General features: G+C 39.1%; 1 protein-coding gene across 1 annotated transcript in view; it reads right to left on the bottom strand.

The window, feature by feature from the left end:
* PLXNA2 (plexin A2) overlaps nucleotides 1-25,855 on the bottom strand; it is a 330,517-nt gene that overhangs the window by 50,733 nt on the left and 253,929 nt on the right. Inside the window, exons 9-15 of the mRNA XM_063450974.1 lie at nucleotides 25,332-25,446; nucleotides 21,408-21,608; nucleotides 18,771-18,867; nucleotides 17,156-17,346; nucleotides 8,545-8,696; nucleotides 4,056-4,173; nucleotides 825-961 (exon numbers count right to left, since the gene is read on the bottom strand). Coding sequence (XP_063307044.1) covers nucleotides 825-961; nucleotides 4,056-4,173; nucleotides 8,545-8,696; nucleotides 17,156-17,346; nucleotides 18,771-18,867; nucleotides 21,408-21,608; nucleotides 25,332-25,446 — 1,011 coding nt within the window. The remainder of the gene's footprint in view (nucleotides 1-824; nucleotides 962-4,055; nucleotides 4,174-8,544; nucleotides 8,697-17,155; nucleotides 17,347-18,770; nucleotides 18,868-21,407; nucleotides 21,609-25,331; nucleotides 25,447-25,855) is intronic.

The following is a 25,855-nucleotide window of genomic DNA, read 5'->3' as shown; positions in this document are numbered from 1 at the left end:
CGTCTCCTACATTTTTGGAAGATGTATTTATATAATTGAAATAACAACTTGAAAAAAAAATAATGTCTCTCTTAACTAAAATAAAATACACACACAGACAAACATAAGATATGCCAAGATTCAATTTGTCTCAATGGGCATCACATGGGCAGAAGCATATTCATCCGCTGAATCCTTCATAAAATGACAAGGAGACTTGGCATTGAAAAACTACCCATAAAAGGTCAACTCCTAGCGCAAGTGACTGATGTAAACACACATACATGTGTAGTCATATACTGCGATAGATATTAGAATTAGAATGTGGATGTGGCTATGAAAGATGCAGATTTACCAAAACTAGAATATACCACAGTAGGGATAAGAGCTACCCTGGTATTAGTGGAGGAAGAATGGATAGGACTATTGTTATTATTATTTTATTATTGATATAGTTCATCAGATTCCGTAGCGCTGTAGAATGGTTGGACTAACAGACATGTAATTGTAACCAGAATGGTGAATATGTATTGGAACTACTTAATTAGGAAAAAGAACTACAGTAACAGTGGTAGTATCAACAAATGCATTTACTGTAAAGGTGAATGCATACACTATTACGTTTACAAATAGAACTCAGGTCTTTTTTTTTTTTTTTAATTATGGAGCTAATTTTATTTTGAAGGAAGGTATGAGTTAATCTAGTGCCAGCATTAAGGATAATTTTTTTTAAAAATGTTGTGTTGTCAGTTATTAGTTATAAGTTATAATCTGGAAAGAGAACCTTGTGTTACTTCCAAAACATTTTAGGGAAAGAGAAGAAAAAAAACATTAAATCTACTTACCCATAAAATTCACAGGTTTGGTTTCCCAGAAGTACTGAGACAGTGCTTCCAGCGCCCAGATTGTGACCTGTGATGGTCACCATGGTCCCTCCAGATTCAGGCCCACGAGTTGGTCTCAGGTGGGATACCGTTGGGTTCTGGAAAACAAAAATATAATAACAAATAAAAAACAAACAGTGGAGATGAACATATAGCAGAGATCTGGAGAATGTGATCGCGCTACCTCTGTTTACATGGCATCTTTTATAAGTAAACAAGCGGAGGGATGTTGCCTGGCACCAGCAATTTAAGCTTTGTTTCCTAGCCTTTCACTCACTACAGATCAAACTTCTCAGGGACCCGAGCCAAGAGCTGCTGTAAGGTTCCAATCCATTTTATTACACTACTTAATGACATAGAGCTGCTCTAATGGACTTTGCCGACCTGGCAGAAAACCTGCTACCGTCTAAAAGAAAGAAATACAGTGAGAGAGAGAGAGCGACTGACACTAGTGGAGTAAATAATAAATAAATGAGGCACTAACACCAGTTAAGTAAATAATAGAAAAGATAAATGCTCATACATGTAAGAAGACAGAAAGATCCGCTAACCAAAATACCCATTAACTGTTTGGGGAATGGAGGAGGGAGCGATACACAGTAACAACATTCAAATGGTTAAAATCATGCTAAATTTTTACTGAATTCATGCTGTCTTTATCTTATAGCAGTAGAAATAAGCAACAGCCATTTCTAGTATTATTGTGGGGAGAAAAACATTGATTCTTTCTCTTAGGTCATACGATAATATTAAAAAGTGATGGAAGCCGTTTTGTCCACAGAAGCATGTCACCTTCTCTGCATGGTGTTCAGACACGGCCTGTGAAATGCGCAATATCAGGCGGAGGCTTGGTGATAGAGAGATACACACAGGTCCCAGGAAGGTTGTTATGGGTTCAGCTTCCCATAAATCAGAAATAATGAGTGCGATTGTGACTTGTGGGTCCAGCAATGCAGCGGCAGAATCTATTATCCTGCTGGCAGATACACATGAGCCTGGGAGAATGGGATGAGTGTGCGTGCGTATATGTATGTGCGTCTGTGTACAGGTCTCTACGTGTCAGGTTATATGGACCAGAGTTTGGCAATATATTGTTACCTTGTGCAATGAGCGAACACTAATGTATGCTATGACATCAAGGAGATCACCAGCTGCATGAATGGCCCAGTGACTGGCTACTTAGAATCTTTGTTTTATGTCTTTATCACCAAAAGGTCAGTGGCAATAAAAATGATACAATTATATTCACTGCATCCAAGAGCTCGCAATTTATAGATTGAGTCATATGCCAACATCTGACCAAATATCTGTAAGATATTAAAGATCAGAATGATCGCATCATAACCGATATCTATCACCATCTTACAGGTATTTAGGTGGTTTCAGATTTTTTACTCATCTCATGCAACGGAGTCTCAGGAATGGAATATTCCATTGGTAAACCTGCTTGTGTTTCAAATGATTTTCTGTTTGCTTCCCTTTCCAGGTTGAGCTATTTCTTCGATCTCACATATTCAAAATATATTTCAAGAGAAGAACATGGGAATTCTATGCTTGGCTACAAGGGCTCGCCATAAGAGCAAGCAACACAATTCTGACAATTTTTAAATAATTAATCAAGAGAGACTCTGAGGCACGGTCTTGGTAGCCATCATGCTTTAGTGCCAGAAGCAAGTCTTTCAGTCCACAAATCAATTAAAACAGTGCGCAAACTGTATCATATAATTTATCTGGGGTCACAGAATACATGCCTCAGAGAAAATAGATGCCAGAATTGTGTAAACACAATAAATTGCTAAAATAAGAGGTCACACCCAAAGCCTGGATGGTGCTGGGCTCAAAGGACATAACAGGAATTAGTATTTACATAAATGGTTGTGAATGGATGGAGTTTCCCCACAGGATATACGGCAGAGATAGAAGGTAACGAAAGTTTAGGATTCTGACTGAAATGAATCAATGAAAAGTGGGGAGGGCGGTGTTTCTAATTATTATTATACACTCTGTCGAAATTCAGATTTCACAGGCACCTGAAGTGTAGCAGGAGGAAAATGGCAAGTGACAAGGTCTGCTAAAGCCAGAGACACAGGATTCTGGGAGATCTCCAGGTTTATGGGATAATAAAACTTCATTAATTAGCATGGGAATGAAAGGCTAGTTTTATATGAAGTGGATCCCTAAAGCACCGCGATTAATAGGATTAACTCATTTTAGGTTCCTCCATTCGCCAATCTATCCGTTCCAAGATATTTTTGTTAAATGACATCATAAAGCATGGAGTGACAGTTATGGCTTGTTATATGATTAAAGGGAGACTTGTGCAGTAGGGCCGCAGAAAGCTTAGCATTGATTTTTCTGAGGGAATGTGTCATTTTATCATGAGCCGGAGCAAACCTATAATTTGCTGCTAGAAAAGACAGAGTGCAGCGGATTAGAGAGAGGAGACGCTGCTTCCATCATGACTATTATCTTTGTACTAACAAAGTAAATTATAGACAAACATGGCAGTAACAGGATTGGCCTACTGAGAAAGACACTGCTTTTGAAAGGGACAGTTTAATCAAATTCCAGGGCTGATCCCTTATGACCTTGGCCTTGAATTTCCTTTGCAGCCTGTGCCACACATGGGTGCATTATTAGTATGGGCCATAAACTGAGACTGTCCATATCGGATATCACTAATCCCTGTATCGCTGTAAGTCCTGATATTCTTCGTGGAATACTCTTAAATAAATGGTTTATAAAATAAATGGCCATGAAGCTGAAATACTCTGTCTGAGATATGTGGATTTAATATTAAGGTTGTTCACTAAAGTGTGAATTATCTGGAATTCAAAGTACGGTATATTCTTATACTGTTATTCACTAAATTTAAGACCAAAGTGGCCAAACTGGAAAAAGCTCCAGGCCTGCTATGCTCCCAGGTCAGCTACTTTGGCTTTAAATTTGAAATACACTTTGGATTCCCAACAATTCTCATTTTAGAGAATAACCATGAAAGTGAAATTAAAAATGTAGGCTAAAATATATGAACTGAATGCATAGTTGACTTGGAACAAATACACGAATGAATAAATATATAAAATTACCTTGACAAAGTAATGATTATTTTACAGACAACATAAATAAATACATAAAAAAAACAGATTAAACCTGGAGGTTAAGAACTGTTGTCACAACCCTTCAACTCACCACAAAGCTATACTGCTGCAAAGAACGAGCCATGAACTCGGGTTTACACTCCCCGATGCACAGGAGAACAGGACCTGAGCTGGAAGCTGGAGGTGCCGGTTCCATTTCACACACAATCCTGAGGACAGAGCACAGACAGTCTGTTAACAATGAGGTTCCAAACGGCACTTTATTAATCATTATATTTCTTAATATTAATCAGAATGCACATAAAAAAAATATTAGCATGCAGAATCAATATTGATTGAACTTGTTTTTCAATGTCTATTGCTTACACATTTCAAAGGGACATTCTAGGCCTGAGCTAAAGGACAATTTGAATTAATTTTATAGAGAATGTACTAAAATAATTAATGGAAGAACAGGTTGAAATCCCCAACGCTCTGAACTCGCAAGACGAGAACGAGGAGAGAGGACCAGGCGGAGCTCTAACCCGCAACTCCGCCGGGTCCTCTCTCCCGTCCATGCCGACTGCCAGCATTACAGTGCTAGCGGGTCGGTGAGGGAGATCAGAGATCTCCCCTCTGGTCCTGCAGAGCCTGCAGGGGAGAGTGAGGCACGGTTCCCGGTGCTATGATCATAGCATTGGGGAAACATTTTGCGGCGCCCCTGTGTGCCCGTCGCGGCGCCATGGCAGACAGTTTGGGAACTGCTGCATTGGACTTTTCTGACCATACCAATATTTGTACAACGTGTGGTCTCTGCATGGGCCTGGAGTGTCTCGTAGGTTTGGATAAGACAGTTTTTCTTTTTAAGAACCAGTGTATCTCTCAAAAACTATTCTCTTTATCACTATGTAGATTCTCTCTTAAGTTTTTAAACTTTAAATCCACTAAGGCATGCATTCCCTTAAATGCAAGTTTTACTACATTGACAATCGAGTTGTTGAAGAACAAAAATTAAGAGCTGTGACAAAAATGTCCAACTTTTGAAAAAAATTCAAAAAAGGTGCAAACATTTCAAAAACTGTGTTGCCAACTCACCACCTCTTACTGTTTAAACACATTTAACCTTTTTCTTCTTTGCTTTTTCTCAAACTGTACATGTATATGGGATTTGAAAATATAGTATAATGATTTTGTGACTATACACTGTTTCTTCTTTATACTATTTACCTCTCTTTCACCTGCTTCTTTGCATTTGCTTTGTGACATTTAACCGCGTTCTTGCACTCTTGGCCCTGCCTTTTCCAATTCTCCCGCCTGGAATGCTAAGTGTGTCCCCCCTGCTTACCATAGTGCTTTGTGCATCTCTCAAGCTGATTTTCTCTCTTTCCTATTAACCCCCTCCCCCAGAGACTCACATTAGGCACACACACTGCCAGATGGACACCCCTGGATTCACACCAATAAATATAACAGCAGCTCACAAAAACATTAACTCTTTTGAGTTAACAGAGGGCAGCGTTTGTACACTGCTGTGCATCTGGAAAGCACCAAACACAGCATCAGGGACTTGGATTTCAGTCTCTAAGGAAAGCAGATTTTGTGCATGGATTTAGAGGTGTTTCGGAGCCCAGATGGACTGGGTCAGGCTCCATCTCCCGTGACAGATGAAGAAATGTGCGTCGTGATCCCCAATTGTGTCTGAATACAAAAGGGGGGAACACTTCATCATGCTGACAGCTCCACCTGTAACCCCTTTTCTCAGCTGTGTCTTTATGCCTGTGTGGGTGGGTGCTGCGCAGGAGGCTGCCCTTTCACAATGTGTGCAGAGACAGGTGCAAACACAGAAAGTATTGTCAACAGTTGGGCCGACGTTTATGATGTAGTGAAGAAAAATAAAACAACAAAACAAAACCGAGAATACATTCACCATTTCAAATACAGTAATACACCATGAAGCACATTAATCAAATACAGACAATTGGGAGACAAAAGAACAGGCTTCTTTAGGACTGATTTCCAAGTGTTTTATGGCTGCATGACAAATCAAGTGCGGAAATAAATTTGCACTTGAAAGGGTTGAGCATTGGCAGTGATGTTAAAAATAAAAAAACTAACGAACTTAAGTGGGGTAAAAAAATGAAATCTACAAGATAAAGCTAAGCAGTAAATATAAAGCCACACACTAACAGTTCTATCAAGTATGATTCGTGTGCAAACAAAAAAATCTATGTGGATGCTTTTCTGTTTGATAACAATAATAAATTAACCTAACAGGACAGCAAAGTTGCATGGACAGTTATGTGTCCTGCATAATATAGATCTGCCCGCAACATTATGTTTATTTAATATTTTTGGATAAGCTTTTGAAATGATTTCATATTTTGAAAAAATATATTTTGATATATTAATATATATATATATATTTTTATGTACAATATATTTAAAATTATTAAAGGGACACTATAGTCACCAGAACAACTACAGCCTAATGTAATTATTCTGGTGAGTATAATAGTTCCCTTCAGGCATTTTCATGTAAAAACTGCCTTTTCGGAGAAACTACAGTGTTTACATTGCCCTCAGGGACACCTCCAAGTGGCCACTCCTTAGATGGCCAATGGAGGGGCTTCCTGGCCCAGGGCTGCACAGTAAGCAGCCCTATCGTTCAGCGTCCCCACACTCTGCATGGAGACGCTGAATTTTCCTAATAGAGATACATTGATTCAATGCATCTCTATGAGGAGGTCCTGATTGACCAAAATTACATTTGGCCCCGCCCCAGTGGGAAAGCATTGGATTGGCAAAAAATCGGCCATTTTGATGATGTCGGCGGACCCGCGCGGCACTATAAATAAGAGTTTTAAACTTTTATAGGGGGGCTAAGAGGGAGCACGCCACCTAAATGGTGGGTTTATCACTATAGGGTCAGGAATACATGTTTGTGTTCCTGACCCTATAGTGATCCTTTAATTGTAAAAGTGTAATCAAAAATATTAAATCAGTACCTTGGTATAGCTAAAATATTTACCTTTGCCTTTCTGTGTACTTCTTTATATCTTAGTTATAGCAATATATTTGTTTCTCGTTTGGTAAATAGCTATTTGTTATTTTCAAAATTAAATTGACCCTTCTAATCTGTTTATTTCTCCTGTAAAAGTTACCTTTTTATGTTATTTCCCACTCAGAACAGCATATTTAAAGCATTCCTTTTCTTTGTCCAACCCTATATGTTTAAATGGACAGCAATTCTACGTAATTAGCATCACCTTCTAAAGCAATATTTGTATCATTTGCAAAGTGTACATAATTGAAAGTGCCTGCATATACATCGATGTTAGCAATTAGTCGGTGAAAGATATGAATAAATTTCACCTCGACCCCTAAATCTGCCAGTCAATCCAATACTCCTACATACCATCCCTTCCACCTCCCTTTAGCTGCCTCTAAATCTGTCAGTCTATGTAACACTCCCACACAGCAGATTCCGCAGCTTCTGTATCTGCAGTCCCACTCTGACACACACACACACACACGCACACGTACACATAAGCAAACACTGTCAACACAGCTAGAACACACACAAACAGGTGCCATGTACGTATTACAGCATATTTATTATGTCGTAACACACACACAAAAAGCATGAAAAAGAAAATTAGACCATGCATGTACTAGCTACTCCTTGTAATTAGGATGGGCATATAGTGGTTTGTTTATGCATCCATTTACAAGGCCTACATTTTAAATAGTTATCTCTTTGGCATGAATTGCTTTTCCTGTTATTTTACTGTTACATTAGGATGTAGGCATTAAGTATTGAGCACACACACACACCAATACACATTTACAGAAGCCTGTCACTTTCCTCGTAGCCTTTATACCTCTAAAATCAATGGCTGTTTTTCTGAAGTACTAACTCTGCAATAATATAAACCATTGGATCGAGGGTCCTTCCAACCTAGCTTCCCATGAAAGCTGTATCACACGCATCATAACTCAGTCTATAAATAGATAACTGCACATGCATGTTCCTCTCTGAGGGTTTTCAGCCTCCACCCCTGCTCTACTTTCTCATTTGTCTTGGACATTCTTTCAAGTACAATAACTGAATTATCTCCAGGCCTGGCTTACCTGCCATTATCTGATTGCCAAGCCAAGTAATGCTTAGAAACTATTCCCAGTGGACTTCTGTCATGCTATGAATCACACTTGGGGGCTACACCACAGGGACAAAATAATCCAGAATTTACCTTCTAGCAAGGTTAGATTGGCGCAAAGGATACAATTAGGTCTTCTGCTTTGTGGGTTAAATGCTGTCTGACAACAGGCCTTTACAGATTAAATGCACTTTTGGTTCTTATTGAGTTTTTTTTAGAGAAGAAAATGTGCACTCATCTGATGTGAAAGTTCATACAACCACTAGGTCGGAGACCCAAGAGACGCTGAAGACTTTCTTTGCAGTGCATTGGAGTGCAAAAAAATCTAATTCTTTCTCCATGCAGACGTTTGTGCTCAGTAACCCATAACCACATTTCTGTTTGTTCCTGGCAAATAAATGAGAGGAATGTGGAGCATTGTGTAAATGAAGGGAGGTGACTCACTGTTCTGCGATAATATATTCCTCCTCCACAGGTGTGCATTGGGCTCCTGCCACCAACACATTCTGAGCAATCTCGGAGAAGTCCAAACCTAGGTTGACACCACGAATGGTGACTCGGGTGCCTCCTTCAGGGGGTCCAGACACAGTGAGAATCTGACAAAGAGACATTAACAGAATGGTTTAGAACACTCAATGTTACTACGCCAAGAAAATGTCATGTTATGTAATAGCAATAGTCACATATTTGGTAATAACAAATTAGTCCCGCTGGTCCAAGTCTTAATAAAGGAGTGTTTTATCAATCACTGTAAGAAAACCATATTTTAGGGAAAGGACAATGACAGAAGTGATGTTTAGAGGTGAATAATGTTAGATAAAATTGTATTGACAGAAGGGTCAATAATATTTCTATTTCCCTGGGACCCAACAGTCCCGACTAATTGCACCCTTTGGGAATAACGTTTTTTTCCCTGTAGCAGTGTGTTGCCTACCAAACAGTTCAGGGATTAGAGAACCATTTCCATAATGTTATGATCTTTTTCATGTACTGGAAGCCAGACCTACTCATTTAAGAGAGTCTCTGGAGTCAACATAGTCTTTCTCGGTGAGAGTGACTTTGCAGCATTTCATAAGGTCTCCTGTACTAGAATTCATTCTTCAAATCTAATTCTGAGGTCCTTTCTTTGGAGAAGTTATTATGAATATTATACAAGTGTATCAATTACATGAAAATAGGCTCATTCACAAGAATACGGCCTCACTTAGCAAAAGGTAATTTCAGTCTTTAAAACGAGCCTTGGCGAATCATGCCTGAATATTTAAGCTGGTCGCTGCCAACAAGGTGAGCAAGACAGCTAAAGGTCGTAGGAAGGATGGGGCAGTTTAACACTATGACAGGTTGATGCTGATTCTCTGCCACTGTGGCATCTAATAAACAAGTTTCCCTTGGGGTACATCCACAGGTCACAATCAGTGATTTATCAGAAAATCATGGCAACAGTATAAGCTTATATTCACAGGGTAGGAGGGCATGGCTGATGCAGACGATAATTAAGGAATGGAAAAAGGAACATGTTTCAATATAGGGCAATGTCAAGCATGACAATCCACAAATGTTCTGCTTTAGTCTCCACAACATCACCCAGCCGCAATACAGGAAACAGCCCAGGAAGGAAGGATGTGGATAGAAGGGGAAAAATGGTAGCCCTGACAATGCTTTGAAATGATTATCTAACTGCACGGCAGTAATGCAATAATAATGTAGCCCACTCTAGCATATTACATGTACCACATGGCGCTCCAGGCAGTGAAGGGGTTGAATTCTCTGTAACAGCAGCAAAGACTGGGGTTTTTCTGTGACCTACATTCCTTTGGACGCTAATTGAGCAGTTTGGAAGTAACTGTGTCACAGCTCAGCCCCCGGCTGGGACAGAATGAGTTTTATTAATTACAGCTGGAGAAATGCAGGATAGAAACAACATACACGGCCACCGCGTTCACAGAAATGCACACACAGGGCCAAAAGTGAACTCACAACACCCATGGATATGCATATAATGTATACATAATGTGTAAGTGTGTGTCCATTTGCACAGAATCACATCAAAATCTGTTTTTTTTTTCTGCTAAACATTTTAAAGTTACATACACACAGACACATAAGCACCTAAACACACTTGTTGAGGCTCCTTCCGAGGCTGCAATGGCCACTGCTGCCATTAATTCTCTCCCTCTCTCCATGAGAGTGCTCTCTCCTCAGTCCTCTGCCTGGTATATAAGTGAGGAGTGATTGAGATAATTTAAGGCTACAATAGTGGACTATGGCTGGAGCATTAGTGCTTTACTCCCATTAACAAGAGCCAGTGTGTGTTGCACGGAGATACAGACCCCTGATTTTTAGTGTCACGTCACACTGTGCAATAAATTGTGTACGAAAGGAAGAATGTCCTACTACAATGCCTGCATTACTTATGTGTTTCGTAAATGTGTTTGTGTACCAAGCACAATGTTTAATGACTGAGAGATTGGTTGACCTGTATGTGCTAAAAGATACAAGAATAAAGTTAGCCACACTATGTCCCCCAGCAATCTTTTGTGTCTGCCACCGCCAACCAGTTACCGCAACATGTACATTATGATATTAACAAACTCAAGGATGCACATATTAAAGACACCACGATAAATGTGTACAATGGTCTGTAAAGTGTAACAGGACCACTTGGCATGGAAAGAGTCAAACACTATATTGCAACAGAGAAAATGAGCCATAAGTTCTCCCCGCTGCAGCCCCTCTCTGTGAGAGTCTGAGCTTCTCCTCCTAGCAGAGAGCACATTTACAGCCTAATTGTTACAAGAAAGAGGGACTCGATTATTCATTCTGACAGAACAGCCTTCAGCACCTTCTTGCAGGCCATGTTATGGTAATAAGAACACATTTTATACATGAATTTATACACAGACACACAATCATACATATATACACACAAACACACACAATCATACATATATACACAAACACACATATATATATATATATTTGGAAACATCATGTATAGCTGGCTAGTAACAAGTAGATACTGAAACAGATAGATTAGATGGATAGATGGATGGATGGATAGATAGATTAGATAGATAGATAGATGAGACGAGTATAAGAAATTTAACTATGAAGCATTCGCCTAAGCAGCAATGGACAGCTGTGATTGGCATAGATCAGCGTTTCCCAATTGGTGTCCTGGGGGGTTCAAAACTGGGGTTCCGCCTCAATATGCCCATCAGGTGGCCCATGCAGTTAGGGCCACCCCATGGGCATTGCTGAACAAGGGCCCGGTCTGGCGCCGTGGCTGTTTAAGACCGCGACCGGGCCCCTGTAGTATCGGATGCTGGGAGGAAGTGACAGCCTCTCACTTCCTCCCAGACATGAAGAATGCCGTGTTGGAGGTAGAGAGGAGAGTGAGCTACTGCAAGCAGAGGATCACTGTACTGATCAGGAGGAAATGAGAGAGAGGCTGGTAAGTAAACCTTCCACAACATGAATGGGAAGGCTCTAAGTGATGTCTGACCTCCTACATGTCAGGCTGGCTGAGGATCATAGGAAGGTCAGTTCAGAAACAGATAAGACTCCACCTAGCTCCAGGGATCCCCAGCTAGCCAATGTAAACTCTGCCATCAGAGGAGATTTATCCATTTGTGGGGTTAATCATTTCCCCCCCCAATTTATTAAATTAACCCTTCAACGACAAAATTTTTTTAAATATAAAAAGCATGGCCTGTATATGTGCAAAAGTGTGTGTGTGTATCTGTCACTGTGTATCTGAGTGTATGTGTGTGTGTATAGTCATGTGTATTTGTCAGTGTGTGTATGTGTGTGATAGTGTGTCTGTATCTGTGTGTATATTTGTGTCAGTGTGTATCTGTGTGTCAAGATGTATGTGCCAGTGTGTATCTGTGTGTCAAGATGTGTGCATGTGTCACTGTGTGTATCTGAGTGTGCCTATATCTGTGTGTCACTGTGTGTATATTTATGTCAGTGTGAGTATCTGAGTGTGTGTGTGCCAGAGTATGTATATCTCTGTGTAAATGTGTATATGTGCCACTGTGTATCTATATGCCAGTGTGTATTTGTGTGCCAGAGTGTGTATATCTGTGTGTCAGTGTGTGTATGTGACAGAGTGTGTTTCTGTTTGTAAGTGTGTGCATCTGGGTGTGTATGCGCCAGAGAGAGGGGTCCACGATGTTTGTACACTATGTCAAAGGGTTCCACGGGAAACATTTATTGGGAAGCCCTGGCTTGGATTGCCAGCTGGCAACTTTCAGCCTATGACACTGCCCATTGCAGGTATGAATTGCTATGGCTAGAAGATAGAGTGTAATCTCTGCCCTAGCCATACCTCCAGTAGGGGCCAGGATGTGGATGGCAAGGGATCTGTATTTTGTGTTAAGCTTGCAAATGGTTTAACATGGTGGCAGGGGACTCCAAGCACTATTCACAAGGGAGCGAGATTAAATGGTTATAGTACATAGACTGTCCCTTTAATATATGCTAATTTTAAAGTACTCTATGTTCTATGATTAGAAATAATAAGTTATATATTTAGTAGTGTATTTCGAGGTAATCCCTGCATTGTGACTGCTTTTAGTATGCATGCTCCTTTCAATACAGTTTCTTGATGAGTTCTGAAGGTAAATGTCTGGCATGGGTAAACGCTGATGAGAAGCAACACTATGCTTCTTCTTTTAGCTGCATAAAGCCTTGGCAGAGGTAGGGGTTATAGGTGCACCATGCATAGATTTGCAATTCATTAGGTAGGTACACCTGTGGCACTCACATGGTTAAGCAGTTCAAAGACAACAAGGCCAGATGGAGCACTATTAAATGCTATGGTGCAGGAGGTTTGAAGGAGAACACACCACAGAGAAAGAACACAGAAAAGCACAGCTTACAAAGCAATGTTAACCTCTTGAAGTGAAGTTATTGGTGGCCTGCCAACAATGACAGGGTTAACGGATTAGCACTCTGGGATTTACACAGAGAACAAGCGGAATAGATTAAGCCAGTGACAGTGCAGCAAAGGGCAAACAATGCTTTGTTGCAAATGGCCACTACCATTGCTCACGTTTCCTGGGCTACTGAATCTATTCCATAAGGTAGCTGAGAATAAACTGCAACAGGGGGCTGGAAGGAAAAGGGAGGCTGATACAAAATCTGCCTTTCTGCTCCACTAGGCACCATAGTTGTCTGGGTATCCTGTAGACTGGAGCATTGAAGAGAAGCCATCGTCTCCACCCTTCTACCCCTCCTCGTCCTCTTCTCCCCATCAAATCGATTTGTCAATGGGCACATCTGCTCCCTGGTGCCTGTCTTGGGTTTTGCATTTCCATAGCCAGCGTCTGGCTGACCTTTGCCATTGGCTGTGACACACAAAGTACCCAACGGGAGATTTTGTAGTGATTAGCGCCGCTTGCAGGCACACAGTAGTGGCTGGGCCACAGGAGCCTGATGCACATGAAAGATTGCTATTCATCTCATGGTCATCATGCCATTCACTGGTTTATTCAAGAACCAGCACAATATTTGCAACAAGTGGAGTTAACCCATTTCCTGGCACAAGATTCACAGAATGCAAAGAGAATGCATTTAAACCAAGAAACTAATACCAGTTAAAGAAGACATGGTTTGCATTTATTTTATTTTTTTAAATAGTTTCAATTGAAGGTGGTTATCATACAGTGCTTCATTTTATAAAAACTATTAGGCTACCATTTTGATATGAAGTACGTTTGGAAGAAATCTCCAATCTTACCGAGTTAATATTATGGAAGCTTTTTAGTCTTAAGGGTGTTTTAGGATAAGTGTGTTTAGGGTTGGGGGTACCGGCCTTCAGGATCCAGTGAGCAGAAACTCACTATTCTGGGATGAGAGTGATGGAAGTTACCATCTACATATCTTGAATGCAGTTATCCTGTAACTCATGACACTAAGCCTCTCCTAACCCCAAATCCCCCTAGACACAGGGCCAAATTTGCTATTATGCAGAGTAGATACGTGCCTACAAGTGCTTCACTGTTAATAGTCCTATCCCCAACTCCTCTATTGTGTCTGTTTGCTGACAGGAACATGGCATCGCTACCCAGATACTAATCGCCACACTGTTACAAACACTACTGCACACACAGAGACACACACTGCTGTACATGCACACAGTACACACATGCACTCACTCTATATGTGTGTTTATGCAACAATTTTTATCATGTGTAAATAGTCAATTCTGTTTTTATTTGGGAAGGGTGGGGATTGGAGGTGCTTGAGAATTCTGTGACTATGGGCACTCAAGTATAGCCCTGCCTATACTTACATTATGGGATTTGGCAACACTGTTGTACCCCACATATCCTTTTCAATTGCATCTTCTTTTGCGTAGATTAAATGTAACACTGTATCGTTAGGTATACAAATCTTTATTCCTAACTGCAACGCTATAGTGTCCCAGTCCCTACTTGTATTTAGGCATTCCACCCCCAATGTGCATTCAAATAATAAATAAATAAATAAGTGAGATAAAGTGGTCTGGGTGACTATGGTGCCCCTTTAATGACACAGTGGTAACATGAACATAGATAGCATCATTAAAATGTCGCCCTATTGCTGCAGTGGTTTCATAGCGTGGAGATAGTTAATAAGAATCCAAAGGTCAATGATTCTTTTATCGTCAAGTACTGTGGAGAAACAGGATATTGTACTACAGCAGAAACAGAAGAGCTTTTTATTCAAAATGAAGAGAAAAAAAAATTCAAATGGAATAAAAAAAATTCAGCTATATTTGTCCACTGACTATTACTGATAATTAAAAATAAAACACATCCTCTAAGGAAATAATATATCAAAATAAAAAAAAAAGTATTCTACGTTATCTTGCAAACCATAGATTAGATCTACTGAGACATTTTACCCACAACTGATTTGCAATGACATAGGTTATAATTTACTTCCTTAAAGTACATCTGGCAACAAATAGCCAAACAGATAAAGAGGAAGCACGGCTACTACCAGATAAAATCATGTGATGCAATCCTATAGAATTCCTACATGAGTTTACATGTGGAGAACATGGACTAGTAAGGCTGTTTCACCCCTTCATGATAGAGTTTAGGTAATTGGCATTTTTTATGACATCTCATCTATAAAAGGAAAAACCCAGCACAAACTGTCATGTATCATAAAAGAGATTGAATGGCAGTTACACCAAAGTTGGTATAAAATACACTGAAAACTGCTTAAAATGAATGTATGTTATTGCTGCACAGCAGGGATAATACACATGTACCATTATTAGAAAACGGGCATGAAATTGATCTTCATATATCCACCATTGTTCAGCAAGGGAAGAGAGAAATATTTAGCTTTTTTTATTACAAAGCAGAAATAGGTCACGACTTGTCCTCTATTATTGATCGTCAGACTCCTTTCCAGTCCGTACTATGTTCTGCTGGTGTTTTTACCAGTGAAAGAAAATCAAAACGAGTGTATTGTTTGGCTTCTTACATTCTTTTAAAATGGTGTCAAATTGGCCTACATATAGAGGTGTTTATTTTCCAACGGAGGTGCTACACTTTCTATGTGAAAGGACGAAAAGCTGTCCGGAGCAGTAATATACTATAGAATGTATGTTGTGCTTCTATCAAACTAGACCCATAGTTAAGTGATAAGACAAAAAGTATACACACTAAAAACAAGATAATAATACGTCCAATTGGAGTGATCCCAGGTGTACCTCACTAACACCAAATAGGTAAATAACAGACAAAAGTGGGAAAAAAACACCCAATAGGCGTACAGAAATTAACCCATAGTTAACAATTTAACTTCTGGAAAAGATGTCCTTGGTGCAGTTTGTTTGAGAGTGCACAGACCAGGGTACTTAATTATTTAAATATGAAGGTAATATGGAATTCAGTGAGAATCAGTTATGTATTAGGGATACATTGCAGAAAATCAACAGTATAAACAGCTTTGGTTGAAAAAGATATATTGCCTAGTCCTAAAGCCTAGCTGGCCCACAAAGAGAACCTCCAGTGTCAACATACAGGATTTATATTATTGTCAAGATAGGAGCATTTCATGTTAAATGTTTAACTCGGAGGTCAATGTTCCAAAGTGACCTATTCTTTTTTCTATGGTTCCTACTGGTTTGAACAGTCCGGGTAACTAATATATCAACACTACCGCCATACACAGCATTTATACAGTATCATAAACGTTAAATTTCACACTCGGAAGTGAATGCTCTCACTTTCTGTATCACTGACATGACTGGAATTTAGAAAGAAAGTAGTCATAACCGTTGTTTATAAAGAGCAAGTCTGGGATAATGATCAATGTGTGGAGCAATCACCAAAGATATCAAAAAACATTTGTGGCTGCTTTCTCTTTGTTAGAAGCACTCTCTTTATATAGCTAAATATATTTCTTCAGTGATTAAACACAATTTTCTTTGTACGCACGTGTCCAATGAAACCACTTAAAACCTCTCCGTGTTAGAGACAGGGCAGCTGATCACAATTAGAAGGTGGCTATCACATGGGCAGACCCACAAAGCCCCAGGGCTATTTAAACCAGCCAGGCTATTGATTGACATTTCAGGAAAGCGTATGTCCCCCTCGTCTTGACCTGAACGTCCCCAGCCCTCTCTTGGCAAGGAAAGAAAATGTTCTTCCTGAGAGTATTGATTCACCGCGTGCACTTCACTCTCACTTTTATTTAATTAACGCCTGTGAGCCTGTGGATATTTTGTGTTTGAGATTGACATTAAAAAGGGAGCACAACTACAAACAGGGAAGCAAGGAAACCACGATTCAAGAACATGCAAGGAAATAAACTGAAATTAAAGAAAAAAAATGCTCCAATAGGATAACTAGTAAATTTAATGATTGAATTCAAAGTTCTTGAATTTGCAGATATTTTTTAATCATTACAACTATCTATCTATCTATCTATATACGTATCTATCTGTGCATGTGTGTCATGGCTCAATAATCAATTAAGGGCAGTACATACATTTATTATTTTCCTTCCCTTTTACCATATTCCTTTCTTTAAACCTTCGACTCACCTCAGTTATACGTGGGTTTGCACACTTGACATTCCTGCTAGACCAGTCCAGCCACTGGTTCTCAAGAGAAGCGCAATGATGGTGTAAAGTGCATCGTCCTTCACCACTGCACCAGCCACACTCAAACTTATGATGGGCCTTCAGACAGAGGCCACAGCTTTCGCGCTGAGCAGCACATTTATACAAGTGAACTACAAGGAGATCATAAGAAAGAGAAAACATATTCATTAAACACTCTCCACAGTTCTGCAAAATTCATACTACAAAGCATTATACACATGGTGGTACCCACTAGTAAATAACACACAAAACATTAGCCCATCAGAGCTCCTTTCTCTTAGTTCTTAGTACCAAGACTCTGGTTGGAGGTCAGTTTAATATATCTATAGTCGGGCATTTTGGATATATCTATATACAATTTTAACAAGTAAATATATCTACGTAAGGAAAACGCATTATGAGTAGACACAGCAAGATTCAACCTATGTTTCTTAAATGACAAGGATAACAAAAAATACCATCTATCTATCCGTTAGATCTTGTTAAAAATTGTTGAAATGATTGATGAACACACGTTTACTAGTTCACAAACCAACTGAATGTTACAATGGGAGATTTAAATGCTTAATAGGCAGTGGACTATTACTTGATGATTTTAGAAAAGCTGTGTTTGTAAAGACTGTATTTTATAGTTTGTTAGCACTCTTCCACCACGGGATGCTAATGGTTTCTACATATAGATAGGCTGTGCGTTGTGTGCCTCCCTGCCCAGCCAGCATCTGAGTGAAACAAACCTCTTAATGTCCATCAGATGCTGACTAGAACAGGCAGTTCCATAGGCAATACTGCTACAAAGTCTGATGGCACATGATATATGCAAGCGATGCCAGGAGGAGCGGGGTGTGTGCAGCAGTGAACTTAATAAATACAAAAAAAAAAAAAAAAATGCATTTACTGTTAGATAAAACAAAAATAAATTAACACTAAACATTAAACACACTTTAAATTGTCTCTGGTATGAAACCACTATATATGTACTATAACCGTCTGTAGTCATGAAGATTTGGCTCTACAACTACTTATTTTAACATGGAATACCCATCTGGTGACAGCAAAATTCTGAGCAGATGTCTCGTGATGCACTCTCTCTTATGGATGCTTCATCATCAAAGAGACAACCAGAAGCAGCATTTTATTTTGTAATTTATTAGCGGTTCAATGTGGTTCCTCTTTGTTGTTACTCTGAATACGGATAGGTATTTAAGTAGTGGATCGAGTACTACCTTTTTACTGGTTCTGCTTTTAGCTAAAATCTATTTCACTCAATCTTATTTTCTTTTACTCTAGGTGTAGGAAAATAAACCGTTTGAAACATTTCTCCTGACTATGATGTATGTGCAAATAATTTCTGAGATAAATTATACGTTCATTTTCACCTGTTGGGAAAAGTTGCATTTCCAACTCATATAATTGGTTTTCTCTGCCAGAGAATTGAAACTGCAACTTTTGATGGCCCCTGAGTTGTGAGATAGATTCATTGGATATAGAAAAAAAAGAAGAAGCAAATATATGTTTCTTTTGCAGAACATTCAAAGTAAATGAAGTTCACCATTACCTTTGATATCATGAGGGTTGTCTATGATAAAATTCCCATTCCACACCACAGAAAAATCTACAGCGAGATCACTTATGTCCATGCCTTCATAAATATACTGTGGACAAAGCAGAGAGTTAGACATGGGATACAGCAATCAGGCAAACAACACAATAGAATTGCCGTTTCTAGAGCCGCTATAAACAAGCAGTCTACTCCAACCATGTTAAATATTGAAGTGGTTATGGTACCAATGCACCATTCCTGCAGCTTTTGCTTTAGAGGAACATTATCATCACTTTAATCCTTCCGAATCTTGTTTTATTTTCATTCCTGACATGTACCTGGTCCTAGATGGGTTAAATTATGGCTGACCAATCAGTAGATCATTAGCTGTTCTTTACTCTGCCAGTATACCTGTTATGGACCCCTTTTTTTAAATAACAAAAAAGGTGAGCGCTGATTTCATGCCTCAGAAATATCACATTTCATTTCATCAAGCATGCCAAAAAGGCTTTGCTATAACATAAATTCTAGAATGCACTCATTCTAATACAGCAAAATAGTAACCTATACAAGTCTGTTTCTATAAATGGTATTGTTATTAACATAGATTTAAATCTTTCTCCAGGGTTGCCAGCTGGAGGTCCGACCTGGCTCTCAAATGTTATTGTAGTCTCCAATTAAGCATGGAAAGTCTGTGTTTATTGCATTCCATCATTGATTTAATGAAACCAGGACCCAAAACGTGTACAACACAACAAATGTGTATTGCAAACCTTCAAAGTGTCCCTCTCTTAATGGAACAGTGCGCTTCGGAAACCAAAATTCCTCTGTCAAAACTTCATAGTATAGTTGGCATGGCGTATGTCTAATTTTGTCTCTAATTGTGGCCGGACAGGGGACTGTCCAAACAGATTCAGGACACTTATGAACATTTCATCAGAAAGGTCTACACTATAGCAATAAAGCATAACTGCTTTTAAACTGCTGCAAAGGTACGCATACATTTGTTTGAAGATGAAAATTTTATTTTTTTCTACTAAATCCATTCATTACACACATATGAAAAGATCGTGAAGATATCAAAAAATCTCAGAAACATCCCAATCCAGTGAATGTGTCCCTATATGGTTATTTTACTTCATTTGTTTCCCCCCAACACACATCCAGAGCATGTTGGGAGAAGAAAAAAACAAAGTTATAGTAGCCACCTCCTGATTTGATGGTGTAATTATTACCTTGCACTGACATGCCAGACATTAAACTTCACATATCATACTCCACCCTAAATATAATCCTTTTCAGCAAGAGCAGCAAAAAATCAGCCCTCGCACCTACAAACAAAGAGCGCTCCCTGTGGCTATTTACTCAATGAATGTGTTTATTTACTTTCACTGCTGTGTGTGTTTCCATCGCTTTCTCTCACTCTCCCGCAGACCCTCTGCTACAGTGCCAGAAGCAATGGTATTAGGAATTCTATTGGAGTTGGCATGAGCTGGGACTCGCGCGGGCTGATAAGACTTTCCCGTTATGCTTTATCAGCCTGCTGTAAATTAGCTTTTTGCTTCAACCCTTTTGCCAGATTGCTGTCTTATTCCTCCAAATGACCCCCCGCAGGCTGCGACAGGGAAAGGCTAGATAAAATGTTCCGTCTTTTCAAACCAGCATCCTAATTTACAATGGTTCAAGGTGTAAGGAACACAACAGCATTATTTAGGGTTTAGGCTTTAATCGCAAATATAACACATTATGTGATGCAAAATTATTCAGTTACAAAACTTCTCAGAAGCTCTGTACTTTGCTGTTGGTGCATGCCAGATCTCCTCTGTAAAGGAAAATTAAACTTTTCTCTGTGTATATTCTATATTAATACCTTAAAGGGATATCCAAAGCACCATAACAGCCACAGCTTACTGTAGTGGTTATAGAACAGAGAGCTTTAGTGGGTAGGCCCATTATCAAGTGATTTTAATAACTTCTGCAATAACCCCACAAAGCTGTACAAATATGAATGACTTTGAAAGGCTGCGTTCAGAGGAGGTGGAATAGCAACAATGACTAAAAAATGTAGATTGTTTAAATAGACACTAAAGGCACTGTAACTGCTTTATCTTATTGAAGTGGTTATAGTGTCAGTGGTCCGCTGGCACTGTCCTTCCAATCAACCATTTTAATGCTATACAAGACTGATTGGCTGAGAGTGGCAACTGGCCGTATTCAGCATATCACAGTGCCCATTCAGAAGTGAATCGATATGGCTAAAAGGAAGTAAGTAATCTCTTCCTTAGTCACACCTGCAGGATGCAGGGACTCTCATTCAGCATTAAAATACCTAAAAATGGTTTACCTGAATAGGGGGACAGTACCAGGGGATATCAGACACTATAACCAATTCAATGAAATGAAATAATTACAGTGCCTAAAGCTTTGCTTTAAATCTGTTCAGTTGTTGCGCTTGGCCCTGTCACCTTTTGTTCCTGCATGCCTACATTTCTTTGTCACTATTCACCTCTACAGCGCTACAGAATATGTTGCCGCTTTAACCCCTTAAGGACACATGACATGTCTGACATGTCATGATTCCCTTTTATTCCAGAAGTTTGGTCCTTAAGGGGTTAAAAATAACACACTAATAATCTAGGAATGCAAACTTACCGAGCTGTTCTGACACTGCACGCTGGAGCTGTTGAAGCGCAGAGCTGGCATTCGGTACAGCACACCTTGTATATTCAACACACACTCGTATCCTCGCTGCCCAGACTGTGGTTGTGGCAAGTTCCTGGCCTTCAGTGTGATCGGCTTTACCTCCCCAACAGGGATTAAGATCTCCTCAGTGGGTATTAGCTGCGGGCAATCCTGAAAAACAAGCAAAGTCTAGTTATTCTATATTTTGCATTTTAAATTAAAAGCATGAATGAGGAAGAGACACATGCTGTGTTTGTACAAAGTCCTACAGAATAACATCAACATATGCTGTGACGATGTGGACAAACAGTACTAATAGATTAATTTAAAATAATAAAATAAAACTACAAGTGGTCCCCAGGACCAATTCTAGACCAGGACGTAGCTGCACAACTACATACCATCCCACACAGGATGCACAGAAGTGAGTCTTCTGGACCCCAATAAACACATGGGACAAAACCGCTGGTCTCTCTTATTCCTCTAGTATGGAGAGAATGCAATATTCAATGGATGGGGACTACAGACTCCCTCCGTCCCATATTCTGGATGGATGGTGTGTTTATTAAGCAGGCAGTTGTCAAACCCAACCATTCCTGATCTTCAGTAGTGACTCCAGGAACAATATACAGGGATGGCATGGGCAAAACTGTGGGGGAACTGGTAATTTGCACTGGAGGGTGTGTTAACGTGCTACCATTGGTGGTGTGACGTCAGCATAGAATTCACACTAACCACCCGGAATTCTTGTTCTGGGCTGGCTTATCACACATATTGGTTTTGTTCTTTCAACTCTTTAGTAGATAACGCCCTTAAATACTATCTTTATGTGGGATTGCCATATTAAAGGATAAAGGAAATAAGGGAGCTATCTACTAAACAGTGCCTTAATTTGGTATCTTTAAAGGAATAATATAGAATTTAAAACAACTTTAGCTTAAAGAAGCAATTTGGTGTATAGACCATGCCCCTGCAATCTTACTGCTCAATTGTCAATTGAGTTAGATTACATTTATTTCTGTGTATGCAGCCTAGCCACACCTCACTTGGCTGTGATCTGTAAAGACTGCATGAAAATGTTTTTTTTTTCAATCAGACATTAACTTGCTTTAGAAGTTTTTATCTCCTTCTCTGTAACTTGAACTTTAATGACACACAGTAGGCTCCTGCAGAATCTAGGAAGCTATAAACAGAGCAGGAGATACACATTTATAGATTGTGCAGTACAGACTGTGCAATACTGGAATTTAAAATATCCTAATTATGTTTCAGGAAGTATTTAGGAAGGTTGTGCAAGTTACTGGCAGGGACGTGTACCTGGGCTGCATAAACTAAGTGATTTAACTCCTAAATGGTAGAGAATTAAGCAGTGAGACTGCAGGGGCATGAGCTATACCAAAACTGCTTTATAAAGCTAAAGTTGTTTTGGTGCTTATAGTGTCCCTTTAAATATGGAAATCCTACATCAGTGAATTATCTTCTAAACAGCTGAATGATCAAACTTGAGAAAAGCCCTTTTATTAATTCAGTTGTTTAGCAGATAACTACCTATTTGTGATCCTTTTGTGAGATTACCATATTTAAGGATACCAAATTAGGGAGCTGCATACTAAACACATACAAATTTGCATGCATACACACTCAATCATATATTCTTATTGCTATTATAGCCGTTTACACACATAATCATGGACATATACACACACAATCACATACAGACACACATAATTTCAGACATACACACAAACATAAATTCAGACATAGACACACATAACCAAAGACACACGCAATTACAGACACACACATAAGCATGATCTATACCAAACATGGACAATCTGAGGGGAGGCAAATGCCTTCCTGTAGCAACACCATAGCACATCCTATTTCCCCATGTGAAGCTAGTATTTTTCAAATGTGAACAGGTAACATGGAGTCTTCTACAATATCCTTATTTCACTCACCATTCTGCAAATCATTTGATGGGTCCATTGACCCTTTATGCACAGTGGTTCAGGGAGACCTACAGTGTGGTTTGAGTAGCATGATGTATAAATATATATAAAAACTACGGACCGTTCATTAAACAGGGGATTGCAGAAAATGTGTAAGGGAATTGTAAATATTGGCAAGAATTGCTGAACTAGAAACATTTTCCATCTCAGCTATTTCATTGTATACATTTGCAATCCTTTTGTCAATCTTCCAGAAATTCTTGTTTAGTAAGTTGTAGAATGCTGTGAATCGGCTATTTAACATGGCCATGTAAATAAACATAACATTTAATATAAGGTGACACTCAAAGACATATACAGGGTTAATTACTGAAAGGAGACTCTCAAATTTAAATGGATACCCTAACCCTTTTCAAGTAAACGTTTGTTTTAACTTAGCATGCTGGGTAATATTCACTTGGTCCCTCCATTATAAATAAATAATAAAATAAGTAATATACTTACCTGGTATCCAGCGACCGGCGAAGCTCCGCCTAGCGTGCTGACGGCAGATATCATTAAGAATTAACATTAGGCACCCCAGAATGGATTTGCAGGATGCTTAAGTCACATGTGCCAAGGGTTCAACAAACCACCAGGTAAAATACTGCAGATATCTCTGTATGTGCAACTTTTAAAGCAGCATATAGGAGGCCAGAGTAACCCTTTAAGGCCAGAGTAGTCAAACTGAAAGCATTGCTTTCTGAAACATTGTTTTCTGTTTCTTTTATTTTAACCTAAAATCTGACATTCACATTGAATTCTCACTTTTGTGAATAGCCCTGATCTGAAAGACATACACCAGATCCAGGTTTTTGGGGTTTTTTTTTATCCATGTGTAAATTATTAAGATTTCAAAGTTCATTTTAAATTTTAAAGCAAAAATTCGCAAATTTAGCTCAGCTATACATTCCTAAAATTCTTAACATTTTCATTCTTTAGTGAATAAAACCATCTGTGTACACACAAACATATTCTGCACATTGAGGTGTGACACAAGAAATGTAGTCATTTCAGGCACTTTGTCAGATATGTTAAATCTATTCCTTAACAGGGATTTTGTAAGGCCTGTAGCAGCTAAAATGTTAAAATAATTGAAATATCCCTGTGTTCCTAAGCCTTTGTTTTCGTCATTATTCAGTCATCTGCGTGCTATGCAACCTCCATGAGAAATGCACTAACTCAGTTTCTGCTCTACAGCAGTGCTGATAACTCGTGTCCTGCAGGTCCTTCCTCCCAGAGAGAGATGCAGATCTAGACATTGGGCGTTTAAGCTAATTTCATTACTTGCTCTACTAGAGAATGCATGGCATGCAGCAAACTATCCATCTTTGCTTTTACCACTAACCTATCGGAACGTACATAACCTAATACACATAAATTATTCAGTGACAGGCCGAATCCCTTATAACATTATATATTATGATCTAATATAAAATAATACAATTTGGATGCGTAGCATAATTTAGACTTTGATATTTTTTTCAAATATATCAAATGAAAGGAAAATAAACTGCACATTGAGAGCGTAAATCTTTTAGGGTCACTCGCTAAAGCGTGACTTGCTTGGAATTAAAAGTGAATTTGAAGTAAGAAGTTAACATCAAATGGTGAAAATAGCTGAACTGAAAATATGCCACTGAATATTTTTTTCAAATTAGGCTTTTTTAGACACAGTTTGACACTCACTTTTAATTCATACATTAGCAAGTTACCCTATGTGTGTTTGCTTGAGGTGAGTGAGGCCTTTCTATTCAGCAAAACAAACAGGAAGTAGGAAGTGAAATTACAATATGGCGGCTACTTGAATAGTTTAAGCATCCCTGTTGGAGCATAGCTTTATTGCACACATTTTTAACAATTCAAAGTTTACTCTTAGTTTAATGTTTCAACTGATACGTACCTCAGAGCCATTGACACGGCCCTCTTGGAAGGAGCAGGTAGTTGGATCGTGGGTGCAGAGGTTGCGATATTTGCACCAATGGCAGCGGAAATCGCTGTTCACGCAGGACAAGCATCTTAACAAGAAGAAGAAAGAGGGGGAAAAAATTAGTGTGGATTATTTTGACCAGTTATTTGGATAATAATGTCTGTGGCCATAGTTAATCAGCTCTCGACTAACTTAATTCTTACCAGCACATACGAAATGCAACAATATTACATTCTCTCTTAAAGCAATTTCTCAAACAAGGTAAATTACGCGTATTTAGTCCACTAGTTTTAGCTCAATGCGGTTATGGAAAGCAAATCTCTAACTCTCCTGACAATATACAGACATAACAACAATAACATGTAGCATGTTTCAGATGACTTGCATTAAACCTAGCGTGAATTTTGATAAATAGCACTGCATGCGTAAGTAAATCTAGTTGATGATGATTGTGCCTAGACAGAAAGGCTGATGACATATAGATATATACGAAGCCC

The sequence above is a fragment of the Pelobates fuscus genome, chromosome 1, assembly GCF_036172605.1.
Source record: "Pelobates fuscus isolate aPelFus1 chromosome 1, aPelFus1.pri, whole genome shotgun sequence".
Taxonomy (NCBI): Eukaryota; Metazoa; Chordata; class Amphibia; order Anura; family Pelobatidae; genus Pelobates; species Pelobates fuscus.
Note: the sequence above shows the minus strand (reverse complement) of the source record. Positions and strands in the feature narration are given on the sequence as shown.